At 39.7% G+C, this 14,764-nt stretch overlaps 1 protein-coding gene across 1 annotated transcript in view; it reads right to left on the minus strand.

Annotated features, from left to right (window-relative positions):
- The window catches only part of LOC117776501 (exostosin-1b-like), a 36,056-nt gene that overhangs the window by 5,484 nt on the left and 15,808 nt on the right, over positions 1-14,764 (minus strand). The window contains exons 2-7 of the mRNA XM_034610465.1: positions 8,570-8,663; positions 5,706-5,813; positions 4,603-4,722; positions 2,602-2,734; positions 1,894-2,012; positions 566-661 (exon numbers count right to left, since the gene is read on the minus strand). Coding sequence (XP_034466356.1) covers positions 566-661; positions 1,894-2,012; positions 2,602-2,734; positions 4,603-4,722; positions 5,706-5,813; positions 8,570-8,663 — 670 coding nt within the window. The remainder of the gene's footprint in view (positions 1-565; positions 662-1,893; positions 2,013-2,601; positions 2,735-4,602; positions 4,723-5,705; positions 5,814-8,569; positions 8,664-14,764) is intronic.

A 14,764-nucleotide genomic window follows, 5' to 3' on the forward strand; every position in this document is an offset into this window, starting at 1 on the left:
GGTCAAACTAGAAACCAGAAGGCTTCAGGCCCCGAACCCTTGTCCCTCGCCTACATATTCTGCATATTCACATGTACAATCTGTGAATAGAGACAATAAATGGACTGTAGCTTTGGCTAATGGACATATTTTCATCCTCATTGTAACAATTTCTTAACATTAAGCCTGGGAGTTTGTGGGTTTAAATCAATAACGAATGAAATTTATCAAATTAAGTGTTTCTGTAAGTAACACCATAAATACCAAAGTCATAACAAGAAATCTCAACTCCAAGATAAATGGACCCGCAGATGGGACATGAAAGAATTTGATTCATGTGGTTTTGGCACTGATCCTGTGATTTGAGTCCAAGTCTCAGAATCCGCTGTTGCCAAATTGGAGAGAAAAGAAAAACACTGGTTGTTCAAACCACTTTGAGTCAGGCCAGATACAGCAGGACACACTTGAAAATGTTTGGTTGTCTGCCATTTCACGTTTTACAACTCAAACTGAATTCAATCGCAGGCTTCCAGAACTGAACGTTCAACATTGCCCACAGAGAGAAACATCTGGAGAAGGCGTTTACCTTGGTTTCCCCTTCTATGACAATGACAGGGACTGAGGTGGCAGGCCAGCGGTACTTGGCAGGAAGAGGTTTATCACAATTCCACAGAACTATCACCTGCACAAAAGGAAAACAGACCAAACTTAGACATCATTCTGAATACAACACCCAATGAAAAAACATGTTAAAATACAAGTTTAATGTTCGACAATCTTGTCTCGCATGTACAGATTAAAAATCCACATATTTTTATATTTATATCTATCCCTTCTTTATGTGAAAGGCAACAACTTCCTGATGTTTCTCTGCAGATCTATTTTAAGAACTGTCACACCACCTACAATTACCTGACAGCGAAACACTGTATTACTATAAATGCTATAAAACTGTCCCAAATACAGGAAAACACAATTTATAAAATACCAAAAATAATGAGTAAAATAGAATTCAATAAAAAAATTACAGGGATTACTGTTCACATTAAAATCAATGCTCCATAAATTGAGAGCTCAGGGTTAAAAGACTAAGTACTATAAAACGTACCACTCTCCCCACTAATAAAGCATCTTAGGTATATGAATTCACTCAGAAATTAGAGTCATTACATGTAATTCTGGTGTTTGACAACTGCACATTAAGTAGTTCTGCAGGTAGCGGTTTCCCCTATGTTCTACAGAGAATGTTGGGATAATATAGAATGAACATATCTACAGGGAGTATTTATGGTGGACGAGACGTCTCAAACAAACACGTTAATAGAAAACACCAATGCAAAAACACCAACACAACTGTACAAGCCACACATCGGAAACACAACCAGCGGAAGTGATTCAGTGATTATATTTCCAAGCCCACTGTGGTGCTCACAGACAGACTGATCACTCAATATAAAAGGTGGTTAAACAGTTAAAAACATAACAGGATATTTGAGAGATTGAAACTGATGTGTGCAGATAACAATTTGCCATAAAACAGCCTTAATGTCTCCATTCACCACAACAAGTTAAGTTACTTTCATCTGATCGACTTAAGTTAGCTAAATGACCTAGCATTAACGCTAACGTCATTGCACAGCTAGTCTCATAATCTCCCACCTTTAGATGCCAAAATACACAACTATTAATTTATATATGTATGTCATCATCTGTTGTCACTCAGTTGTGTTGTGGTTGTGTTTCTGTTGTATGGCTTTTGTAGTTGTGCTGATACTTTTGCATTGTTTGCATGTTTTCCATTAATGTGCTTGTGACTTCTGGGACATCTCGTCCACCGTGTAAGTTCCATGTAACATTTGCAAACATCAGGTGTGAGGTGGGTTATGTAGAGTTATGTGCTGCCTTTTTGATTACCTGAGCACAGTACTGGGATTTGGCCACGGCCACAAGCAACTTCATGACTGGCTGAGACTGGGAGACCAGTGGGGTCACCAAATGGATGATTGCTGTAAACTTGGGGTATGGCTTGATACCTGGAAAAGGTTGGCACATCGGGGGTAAGAAAATACACAATTTAAACCTACACATGACATTTTCTAACATTAGATTGACCTTCTGAATCCAGTTCACCAACATACTACATCACTTGTATACGGCACTTTAATAATGACAGTGATAGAAAATCAGCTGTAGTTCTATGTTATATAAACAGGTAACATCTCTTTGACAGCTTTAAGCATTTCTTCATTGGTGCTTGTTTACTTCAAGCTGCGTTTACCTGATAGGTTTAATCAGGCTTGTAAAAGGTGCCAGTAAACTGAATCCTAAAAGTCAACAACAAGCCACATATCTTTCCAATTAACAAAGCACAAATACATCATGGCAACATGGCAGGTCTAATTGGTGAGCTTCCGCAAGACAAATCCTGAATTAATAAAGATATATTGCACAACTTGTGGCAATGTCACTGATTCACATGTTAGTTTACAAATAGGCAACAGCTGCTACACACCAGCTGTTCCTGTGCAGTGTCTTACTGAAAATGAGTCCATCAAAACTTAGGGTGAGCATTAATGTGGTTCTTTGCGTACAGCGCACCATATGCATGAAGAATTAACTGACCCAGCTTAGCGTAATAGAAAGGGAAGTCTCCCAGGTGTGTAGAGTACTGCGGGAGGGTGAAGAGACCTCCAGGCAGGCTGTTCCACATCAGGTTGCTCCTGGAGGTGTGCTGCAGGACCCGGTCCTGGATGATCTGGAGAAAAATAGAAGCAAATGAGATTTAAACTAATGTTTTCTGGGACTTTTTCAATTGAAAAATCAAATGCTCATTACAAATTTTTACTCATTACTTTTTGTTCATCGAATAAAGGATCACAAGTGACAGATATTTCTATGAAAGGCGGAAGCTGCACGACTGTGGCATGTCAGTGTGATGAGTCGGAAAACAGCTTTGTTGCAGGATGTTGGAAGATCTTTTATCCTTCACTTAAAACTAAACAATTAGGCCAGTGTTATATGTTATTTGGAAACTGAGTGCGGACAAGTATCCTCTGGCACTTCTCAAATTAACATCAGAAATAATGAGTCCCTTTAGATAAAAAATGATCCGACAGACGTTTCCATTACAGTGTCACATGATCTCATAAAAAACAAATTCCTCTCCTATATTCAGTTCTCTATGCACTGTTTTCTTGGCAGACACATTTCTATCACTGACCAATGAGTACTACTTACAGTAACAAACTAACTTTGCCAAACTTAAATTTTCTACATATTTACACCTTCTCCAGCAGGGCCGGAACACTGGTATAATGAATAAATAGCTTTAAATGCTTTATTTTTCCACACAATAGTAAAAAAGGACTCAAAATATAACTTAACAGTAACATCAGATCACTCAGTTTTGCTTAATAAATTGTGCTGGCACCAGCTTTTCCATTATTCTAAACCAAATTTACAGCCCAGTATCTTATACAGTGTGACAGCAGGCTTTACAGGCCCACGTCATCACCTGTCTCCCACTCCACCAAAGCTCTAAGATTGTTAAACAGTGAGATGAAACCATAATAAAATATTAAGCAGTCTCGGGAGCTGCAAAGTAAAGCCTGTCTGCTTTCTGAAGGAAACCGTGCTGATGAAGTGATGCTTGAGCTGCACCTGAGCATTAAAACATTGAGGATCCCTTGCTAATGGTATCTAACTTTTGGAGAATATTTGGAGCCAAAACCCTGATGTGCTGTACTAAGGTATGTCTCGGAACAAACAGGGTTAAGACACGAAAGAGTGTAAACAGATCGAAGATCAGCTTCTTGGGGCTGTAACTTTACCCTGCTGACAGAGAAATCCCAGCTCTGCCCTCTAGCAGCCTGACCTGCTACCTCCTGGGACGAGGCCTTTGTAACACTATCCGTGGACAACAACCTGCTAACTGTAAACTGCAGTCAGCCATAAGGCTTACGGTAAATGTAACACAATTACAAATCAGCAGAGATTTTCCAGTTTATTGCATCAAATAATAAAGCTGATACATTTATTTCCCCTACATGTCTGGTAGATTACTTGCCATGGTTTACACATCCATTACTGTTGAAGTTAGGAGAAAATAATGATAGAGGCAGGTCCATTTGCAGACACAAATGCTACTCCGTGTTGTGAGCATGATTTACATGATACTTGCAGCTAGCCGACCTAACACACCCTCTGCCAGACTCTCTGTCTTGCTCCCCTTTCATTCCCCCCCTGCTCTAATCTTTGCTTGTTTGTAATTCCAGCTCAAGAGCAGTATGATAGACTGGTCCTCCATGGGAGGGATACAGATAAATGGACTCTGACAGGAACAAATTACTGACATGATTGATGGCCAAGCCAGCCTCAAAGAACATGACAGCAGTGTTTAACAATACACATCATCCCTCTTGGTTTTCTGTCTTGTCTGGAGCAGTTCCATTGTGGGTATGAAGTCTGCAACAACACTTACAGTCTGTAAATGTAAGATGCCAGTAAATGTCAATATCTGGGATAAGTGACTTAAAACAAATTGGATAAAAAAAAAAAAGGCAATCTTAATATTTTAAAGCATGTTATGCCTTCCTTTGAAAGCATTGTAAAGCGTGTGTGTACCTCCAGTGTTGTCAGTACTATCTTCTCCAAAGAGTTGAAGTAAGCCTCCCATAGGAACTGGGTCTGCTGTCTCAGGGACAGGATCTTATCCTGGTGGATGGAGCGCACTGTAGAGGGGATCTGGGACAGAGGTGAGCACATGTTAATATACGAGAAGACAAACAGAAAACAGTATGCTAAAGTAGATACTGTCATTTAATCCGCACAGAATGCTGTCAGGAGAACAACTGCAAGATTTGCCTCAATAAATGCAAAGAGTAAGTCTCAGCTGTCAAATGGGAAGGCATAAAACATTTCATCAAATACAAGAATGACACATCTATAATTACACTGTACAAGCTGAACACCTGCACACTACTGCTGTGTTTCAAACCATTTGTAAGACCAGATAAAAAAACAAAACAATGACTATGTTTACATGGGCACCAATATTCCCACTATTGACCTGACATTCTTTCAGTTAGGGTGTTTACATGAGTCGCTAATAGAATATTCCATTCATATTTCTGGTAGAGAGCACAGTCTAAATATGACTCGCATCATCATTACGCCCATTTTTTCATACATCATGTTTTCCCAAGACCTTTTTGAAAATATCGCCATTGCGATGTTTTTCCAACCACTTCATAATATCCATTTCCCTTAAAACACGTAGCATAACTACAGTTTCCCCATCACCCCCGATATGTGATTTCTTTATAGCGCAAGCCAACCTGTGCACAGGGGAATGCGTTGTCAAGCAGTTGGTAACTTCAGTATGTCGATGTTGCAAAAGGCAGTGAAAACTATGATAGGAAATTATATTGCGATTAAGATGCATACATGTCTACATAATGCAACTACGATTGGAATACTCCACATTTCTTACTTTAATTATTGCTTATTCCAAGTTTGACCTGATTCAGGTAAAGGTAATCAATATTTACATGGCAGTGATGTCGGACTATTGGTGTCCATGTAAAACAAAGTCATTCTGTGATCCCAAAAATGTGACATGAGCAAAAAATGAAAGCCCTAACAATGAAATAGTGGTGTACAGATTTATTTTTCTTCTTGGAGCAGTGTTAACAACTTCAGTTGTGTATGAAAGACGCCGTGTCTACCTGTAATAGCAGCCTTTCATCCCCCATCACAGCTGCCGTATTCCAGTCGATGATCTCGGAGAAGGGAAGTTCCCAGCCGTTACTTAGCATCACGGGCACACATGCTGCCTGTAAGAGTAACACACAACACCACACACAATTTATACACTCGTGGTTAATGAGATGAATTGTTGAAGACAAGATGTTTTTGTGGAACCTGTAATTATCATGACATCCAAAGTATGGAAATAATGCAAACCTACAGCGACAAGACGTAATGTATGAATAAATAAAGGTATTAAATCTGTGGTGTGGAAACGATCAAGAAGAGCCATGTCATATCTCCCGTTACATTAAAATATTCAAATTCAAAAGGTATTACCCCTGTCTGTGGTATAATCTCTATTTATTATTAAGATAAAATGAGCAAATGAGAAAACTGAAAAATAAAAGGCTTATGCTCTGCCAATCACTGTACAAGGTCCATTTCTCAAGCAATCAAATCAGGCAATTTAACCAAGAGGGGCAACATCTTCCCACACATTTCCATTAACTAAAGAATCATCACAGCACCACGATGACTACTCTCAAAGCGACGACGCACTGTGCTTTCATTAAATGACCATTATGTTCAGTGGAATAGGAGATAAATATACTTGTAAATGAAATCCCTTCTTCTGAGAGATTAATGAAATTGTATTGAAGTGTGCGTCCACATTTGTGTGTGTGTGTTCTTGTCTATCCAGTTATCCATTTTTGTTTCGGTCTGTGACTTTAGGTGTGTATGTGTGTAAGAGTTGGATAGTACATGCAGCTTCCTGCCAGGAGTGAGGAGCCTTATAATCTGCAAAGCGAGTACCATTCACTGATTGGTCTTATGCAAAAGCACGTCCAGGCACTGCTGCAGCACACGTTTAATCTCCTCGGTGTTATTAGTAAAGGCTACAATCTGCTGGACCTATCACCACACAACATAAAACACAACCACAAATGAAGAGAGCGACAACAGATGCTGACAATGAAACAAGCATTGGGTGTTTGGGTGAGCAGTCGTTTGTGAAAACCTGGACAAGCCAGTGGCCGCTTAAAATTGAATGCTTGTCTATTTGAGGAGTTACGGTAGAGGTGACTTGAACGCCCAAAAAGGAGTAAATTAAAATGTTTGTGTTCTAACTTTTTAGGGGCTCCTTTTGTGGTTATGTTGTGACGTCTTGGCCACTGTACTAACGCACCAAAAACTGAGAAACTCACTGTTGGACATCATGTCTAACAGTGAGTTTCCAAGATGTAAAAAACAATAACCACACAAATGTTCATGGCTTTTTACAAGCCAACACCTTCAATGCGCGTCACAACGCCAGAAAACGTGCAACGTCATCATCTAGACATTCAGCCAGGTGTCATGTTTCCATCACTGCCTATCGGAGACAGTTAAAAAAAAACGTGTCTACTGCAGAGTAATTTGACCCAGGATTGAATGCTGATTGTATCCATAGCAGAAAAAAGCCCCAACATCTGTCTGTTTGGGTGTTAGTGGGTTTTTTTGACCAGTGGATAAGGGGCTTTATTTAACCCCTCCTCCAAAACCTAGCTCTCACTTAAATCCTGTGACCGTCTCCACTGTGTCCTACCTGGCCTGTTGGAATACTTCACTGAGCCAGTGTAACTAATAAATCTCAGTAGCCTTCAACTTCCCCAAATTCCCCAATTTGTGCCTGGCCTCTTCAACTTTTGTGCTCCCCAGTGTAAGGCTGTGTTTGTATAGAGGCACTATTACCTCCAGGCTGTGGTCCAGCCCTTGAACTCCAGCCAACCTCTGCATGCTACTACCAAGTGAAGCTGCACCTCCTCCAGCGTCGACCTGGTAATCAGTCTCACTGTCTCACTATGTGTCGCTTCTTCCTCCTCTGTGGTGTAATTATCTTCCCATTACACCCAATATAGAATCACTTCTCATTTTCTATTATAAGCTCAAAAGTGATCACTCTTCTTCTTCTTCTTTTTAAATATCTTGCTTCCCTAACATATTCTCTGCTGTTTTTCCCACACTGGTGCTTGCAGGACTTGACAAAAAAACCTCACACGGTACATCAACACCATAACTTGGGTTGCTTTTGATTTTTTGTGGATGTAAATAATACTTATTTTTATTCCCAGGAAATAATTTTCCATGGTTGCATTGTACAGTGTGCTGTAAGTCACTGGTGGAGAAAAAATAGCTTAATATCTCAAATTCAAATCATTCTACCATATGTATTTAATTATATGCATATTTTACCTACTGCTACCCTAAGTGTGTGAAAGTAAAAAGGCATTTAAAATGCCTCAGGCAAAACTGGTTATTAAAAAGAATTTAGGTATTCTTTAAATATAACTGTGGTCTTGGCTTAGATCACTAAAATGAGCAGGCTGACGTGCTGAGTACCGCTGGGAATTAGGGACACTTGATGAAGACTAGATGGTGAAATGAAGAAAGAGTCAATGGAATGTTGCATGTGCAGCCAAGCATTTACTGTACATTGAAGTTATAATTCAATCAGTTTGATTGAGGAGGAAAGGAAAGGAGAGGAAGAAGACGTGGGTGAAGAAGAAGAAAAGATGGCAAAGGCAGCATGAAGACACAGTCAGAAGCAGCTGAAGTAACACAAGCTGCACAACCACAGAATGACTGGCAGTGGGTGAAGGAGTGAGTGGGAGTAAAGTCTGTACGTCACTTTTTCCACACAAAACCACTGATTAACAGCTTTACTGTTTTGTTTCTTCTGGAGGAATCAAACACAGCATGCATCCTCTGAAATACCAGAGTACACCTACTCTACGTGATTCACATTTAATCACCACTCCATCTGGCAATAATGAGCAACATCTGTATTTGTGTCACTGACCTGCAAAGCCTCTAAGAAGCGAAAGGAACCCAGCCGTCGTCCTCGAGGTACCAGGCAGAACGTGGAGTTGTACAGCATCTCTCTGTAGTCGTACCTGCAGGAAGATGGCAAAGAGGAGGAAACATCAGGAACTAATTCGTTCAACAAATTAAACAACACAATCTGAACGCAGATGCAGGACAGTGAGAAGAATCACAGAAAAACTGAGCGCACAACAGCAAAATGACACACGTTCCTTCTATTGTTTTTTTCTTTTCAAAGTTTACTTCTAACATCTCATAATAAAATGTTGACTCTTGGAATGCAGCTCATATCAGGCCCAATCTATCTGAAAATGTAAAAAAAAAAACCCACCTCTTTCAAACAATGGAATATTTCAAAAGCACAAATACTTTCAGGAACAAAATCCCATACTTTCATTTGAACTCCCCTCTCATTTTTAAACCCCTCGCCCTCTAACCTGCACATCTCAACATCTCTCGCTTCTTCCCCGCTCCCTCCATCCAATCTAAGCCTCCGTCAGCACTTGCTTGGATTAAGGAGCTGCTTGGAATTCCTTTAGTGTCAATATTTTATGTGCAAAGGAGCGAGTGCGAGTCAGAGTGTCTGTTCTTGTGTTGCCTGCTCATACATTAGAATGGGTTTTATGAGACAGGACTGTGTGTGTGTGTGCATATTTCATTTCTCAGTGTATCCTGAGTAAACAGAGCAATCCTGCACACTTAGCTTCCAAATTTGTGTGTTTAAGACAAGGTGTCGTCACATTTGCATGAGAATGCAAATATGGATGTAAAGGTGAGTGATTATTTGTGTACTCAGGGTGATGTGCGTGCCTGTAGCTATTTGCCTGCCCTCTCCTTGATTGTATTTGTGTGTGTACAGATTTATTATGCCCTCAGGCTGCACGGTCTCTCTCTCAGTGTCAGTGTTACAGTAAATCGCTCCATGACTGAAGACCCGATGCCTCAACAGATCCACCCACACCTCTGTGGGTCACTGCACAGCCAAGACACAAGTCAAATTTATGTCATGTACATGCAGCAATAGGAGTGCAGAAGAACAGGAATGCTCTCTCTGCCCTCTGAGCTATATTTCATGTTATGTAACAAATATCTAAAAATGGAGTCTGAGCAAAATAGTGTCTTTTTTTATATTGATGTAATTCTTATGTCTAAAGGAGATTCAGCTAAACCTCATTTGCAAGAATACTGCAGACACACAACTAAATTAGCCAATTAAATTCACATTTACAGAGCAATTTACATAAAACAAAAACTAAGTTTCCTTACACACAATAGACAAGGTTGACACAGTTGAATTGTTACATCCAACAGCTGCTAAAAAGCAAACATGAACTACGGAGCTGCCCTCTTTAGAGCCCTACTGAAAAGGATTTTTGGAAGCAGATGCTGATTTTTGGGAGGGGAAAAAAATCTGCCAATATATATTAAAAACAATGGAATGGTTCCTAAAATGTCGTTATCAAACCCTCGAGACAAAGTAAAGTAATGTAAAGGTTTGATCTTTTATAATTTAACAATAATCTTTATTTTAACCCATTAGAACTGTCACCATCGTAACTAGATGGCTCTAGCTTCCTACTAATATGCTCAATAAATTCTCAGTGGACATTAGTCTGACTAATCTTTTTTGAGGAAAAATTGAGTTTGGAAGATTTGGCTTGACAGCCGTCTTCCAGTGGAGGTCATAGTCCTGTGTAACCATTAAACACACATCACCAAACACAAAGTCTTGGTCTCACTAAAGTGTTAATACTGAGCATTTACAGTACTATCACATGGGAGTCAGAAATCACTGCAATGCAACATATCAACTGCAATGTAGAATTTACTTTGGCGATTATGTAATATCTATCTGCATAATCCCACTTTAGAGCACACATGCCTTTTACAATTACAGCCACTACAGTGGTGTTAGAGAAGATTAACAGCCACAAAAAAGCATGAAAGCTACATTTAAGCTTGATTCCATCCATAGGAATGCACTATACTATACACAGAGATCCATTATCAACATGGCACATAGGAGTTAATACTAGAGGCTTCTCTCATCTACACTACGAAACAATGGCCTAATTCATCCGGCCTCCATTACAATCATTAAACATGACAAATAAATAATCCAGCAAGAGGCACATAATAACTGACCATTTTGCAGGCTTACACAAACAGAAGCATACATCTGTATCTGGGCCTGGCACGGTCTAAATCTCACATCCATTACATTTCCTGAGAAAAATCAGAAAAGACCAGATGTTCCTCTCCCTGCATACCTCCATTCTTCCTCTCTCTTCCAGATGGCTGCCTGTGGGAGGACCACTTTCACAGTATGCTACCGCATGTCAGCAGAGATGTTAAGTATGAGTGCTCAAAAAACATCTTCTTCATACACCAGCTCCTGTATTGGTGTGTTGTTTTCTGAGCAATTAATTTAGGTGTTCAACTGATTGGTCACACTTAGTAAGAAAAAAGGATTGCTGTCACCGAGCACTTACTCATACCCTGTATCTGGCCCAAATGTCCGCAATTGACTATACATGACATTAGGTAAATCCTTCCTTGTCCTATATTTTCAGTGCTGCAACATGCAGATGGCTGGTGGTGAGCAAAGCAGTCGCTTAGTAACAGATTGGATATCACTGAGAAAAAAATAAAAATCACACTGTTAAAGTAATGAGCTCGAGTTATTATTTTTTGCTATATTCCTATTATGATGTAATGGAATTGCTAAAATAAAAGCTGTCATAAAACAGAGATTTGCAATTAAGGCTATAATTAAAACTACTAGAATTATATGGGGATAAACTGTCTTATAGTCTATAAAAACTCTAATGTAATTGCATCCTTCATTAAAAAAAAAAAAAAATCGGGTATTAAATGGACATTATCATAAATGTGCTTTCACCAAATGATAAAATTAAATGAATGTTGATATTTTATTTGTTTGAAATTATTAGCACAGAAATTGTCCAGGTGTAATAATGTGTACTGCAGAGTTCAGCCAAGGAGAATTCATGTGGTGGACTAGAACGTGTTCAATGGGGACTTAACCTCGACCGACTGTTCAATCAGACTCACCAAACTGTTGACGTTTTCTGACCAGTTTGTTGCCCTTGGTTTTTTTTGGTTAGAAATGCAGTTGTTTCATGTGACCACTCTGGTTTTCATGGTGACTGTAAGTAGTAGGTATAATATAAAAGAAATGTCCCAAAAAGTAGTTCAGAAAATTCTACAGTGATTTATCATTGCTCAGAAAGGTGTGAATACTTGTTGTAAATATCTCCACAGAAAGCAAAGAATATTTTACAATACACTCTTTACATGCACCTTCTTTACATTGTTAAAAGGGTATGTGTAGATTGACATGGCCAGATCACTGTCAGTTGAAACACCCATTATATAAAAAAATACAACTTTTCATGAAAAAACTAGTGCGTTACATGTGTAGTCAGTTTTTATGAAATACAAACTCTTCTCTGCATCTACAGTAAGAGAGATGTTAAGTGTTCTAATGCAGCATCATGACTTCATCACTGTTACTCAGATCAATAATGAAACAGTCTATTCCTGAAAATGGTTCAGTTCTACAAGGTATTTTATTGGAACAAAGAGCTCGGTGCCAGCAGTAAAACAGCACCTTTAGTTTGATGGTGTGGGAGATGTACTGTCGTGCCATCTTTATATAAACCTTCTCGTTCATGGATTTGATCAGATGTCATTTATTAATATTGCACGAAAGGATTGCAGTCTGAGTCGCAAAAAGAGAAAAGAATAACAGGAAGTGTGCTGGGTCGAGAAAAAACATCAACCAGTCTCCTAGCAACAAGAATGGATGGAGTGGAAGAGAAATGCATGGCTCATTCTGTCAAGTGCCCGAGGAGCCTCAGAAGAACAGCCAAAGAGTTGTCTCCCATAATCTGTGCAAGAGACCACACACATTTCTAACATAACAACTCAGAGAGAAGACAGCAATCAAAGGAGGCATTGCTTTGGCTGATCTGTGACGAGTTGAAGTGCTCATGTGGGTTCCCCGAGACTGTCCTCTGTCCCGGGAAAGTGTGTCAACCACGATCCCTCTCCTTTAATTTAAGAAATTAGCAGTTCACAAACGATACACCACAGTACAAGATGATTTGATTTGTATGAATCTTGAAGAAATAATTCATCTCTTAGTAAATGATACAGGCTCAGTTGGAGAGACAGGATAAAAGGTGTTGGTATATTTGCCACAGGCCTATAGAACAATGACTATGGCCTCGATATTGCAATCCTTATCCACTCATTTGTGTGCTTGCACCATTGTGACGATACACAAAGCTGTGTTAAAGTTCATTCAAACAAATGAGAAAGCATTCCTTTACTCTTGGGAAGCTTCACTATGTCCTACTTTACTGTATCGCATGCACCTTCACTGTGCCTTGATTGACAGGAAGCAAGCCCACAGAGGGCCCGAAGCAATTCATATGGGTTCAAATTTGTGCTTTTATATTGTCGCCAGAATAATCAATGAAGTAAAACATTTACAGGCATAACTCTTTCAAATACATTGGCTGCAGTTCATTGTGTAGCAGTTCATTGTGTAGCAATCCCTCATCTTGGTCAGTAGGAGAGTCCACAACAAGAAAGGACTCTCTAAAATTAACTTCAGAGGGAAAGTGAGGGCAGTTCCAGTACTATCCCACTCTTTCACCCCACTCCCATCCTGTACTGACTTCATATCTCATTTTCTGCTTCCTCTTTTCTGTCACGCTTGTGCCAAGTTGATGGGCAGTTGGCTGTTGCCGGGACTGAATTCAAGCCAGAGGAATTTCAGCCTGAAAGCCACCAAGGAAAAGTGAGTGTCATCAAATGAGAAAGGGAAGAAAGAAAAAAAACAGCAGTTGACAACCGCACGCTACATCCGAGCTCCACACAGCCAGCGCCACCCAGGGCAAGAATGTCACACACAACATTAACGCACACATAAAGCCTCAGTTTGATCTCAATACACATCAGAGCTACTTCAATAGTTCTAGACACAGCCAGACTCAGCTGCCTAGTTCCCCCTGACAGGACTGCACACCAAGACACAGATGTGTACAATGCATAGTGACATGCACAGGGGGATAAAAACAAATACACTCTCTTTGTGGAAGACTTACATCAGACCAGCAAGTAAACACACATACACTGCGTTTTCAAGCATGAGAGCTGTCACGTCACGACTGTTTTCCTCTCCACAAGGGGATCAAACGGCTGTCTATAACATGGGGTTAATGAGCACCCCCCTCATACTCATGTTACATGGGGTTAATTAGCCATCAGAGATAGATATTAGAAAGTGGACTGGCCTCTGTTATAGGGAGTGTATTATACTTCTGTAGAAAGCCATCCCTAAGGAATCTGGAAACATTAGACATCAGCAGTGGTGTTATTGAGCGTGTAGGGATCTGGTAACACCAATCCAATGGGAGCCCCCCAGCACATACACACACACAGAATGATTGATTTGTGTGTTTGTGTGTGTGTCTATGTGCTGCATTTGGATTCAAATTACACTAATGACTATTCCAGCAATGCCATGCAGGCAAAACTTAAGAGTTTTAAGAGATGAGGACATATCATTTAGTAGCCAGGAAAACTGAAGAGCATGACACTGACTTGCCTAAATTAGTTACGGAGCTTAAAATACTCCAATGGCCTCCGGATGGCAGCATTAGAGATTAATGGCCAACACTGGCATGAATGGCATTACTGTACTATCTTGTACCTAATGGCATAGTTAATCTTAGTGGTTTTACCTGTGACCATGATAGATGAGCAACTTTTTTTGAGGCACTGGACCTGGCTAATGTTACCCAGAGCGCATGATACTGGTCCAAAAATGGAGATGGCAACAATACTACAAATACCACACATTGTTACATGAGCTTGGCCCTGTTATGATGATGATGATGATGATGATGATGATAGTGCATCATATTAAGGATTCTGCAAAATACATTTGTTTTCACTACAAATTTAACAGAATAAAGTTAATTGCTGCTTTTCCAAAAGTCTAAAAAAATCTGTATTACTGCTAAGAGGGTTTAAGGATATAAAGGTCTGTGCTCAAGCATAAGTCGATAGAGCAAAGATGAATTTAGTACCAACATGTCTCATTGAAAAACAAACCCTACACTGATTTCCTCAAGGC

Source organism: Hippoglossus hippoglossus, chromosome 16 (assembly GCF_009819705.1).
Source record: "Hippoglossus hippoglossus isolate fHipHip1 chromosome 16, fHipHip1.pri, whole genome shotgun sequence".
NCBI lineage: Eukaryota > Metazoa > Chordata > Actinopteri > Pleuronectiformes > Pleuronectidae > Hippoglossus > Hippoglossus hippoglossus.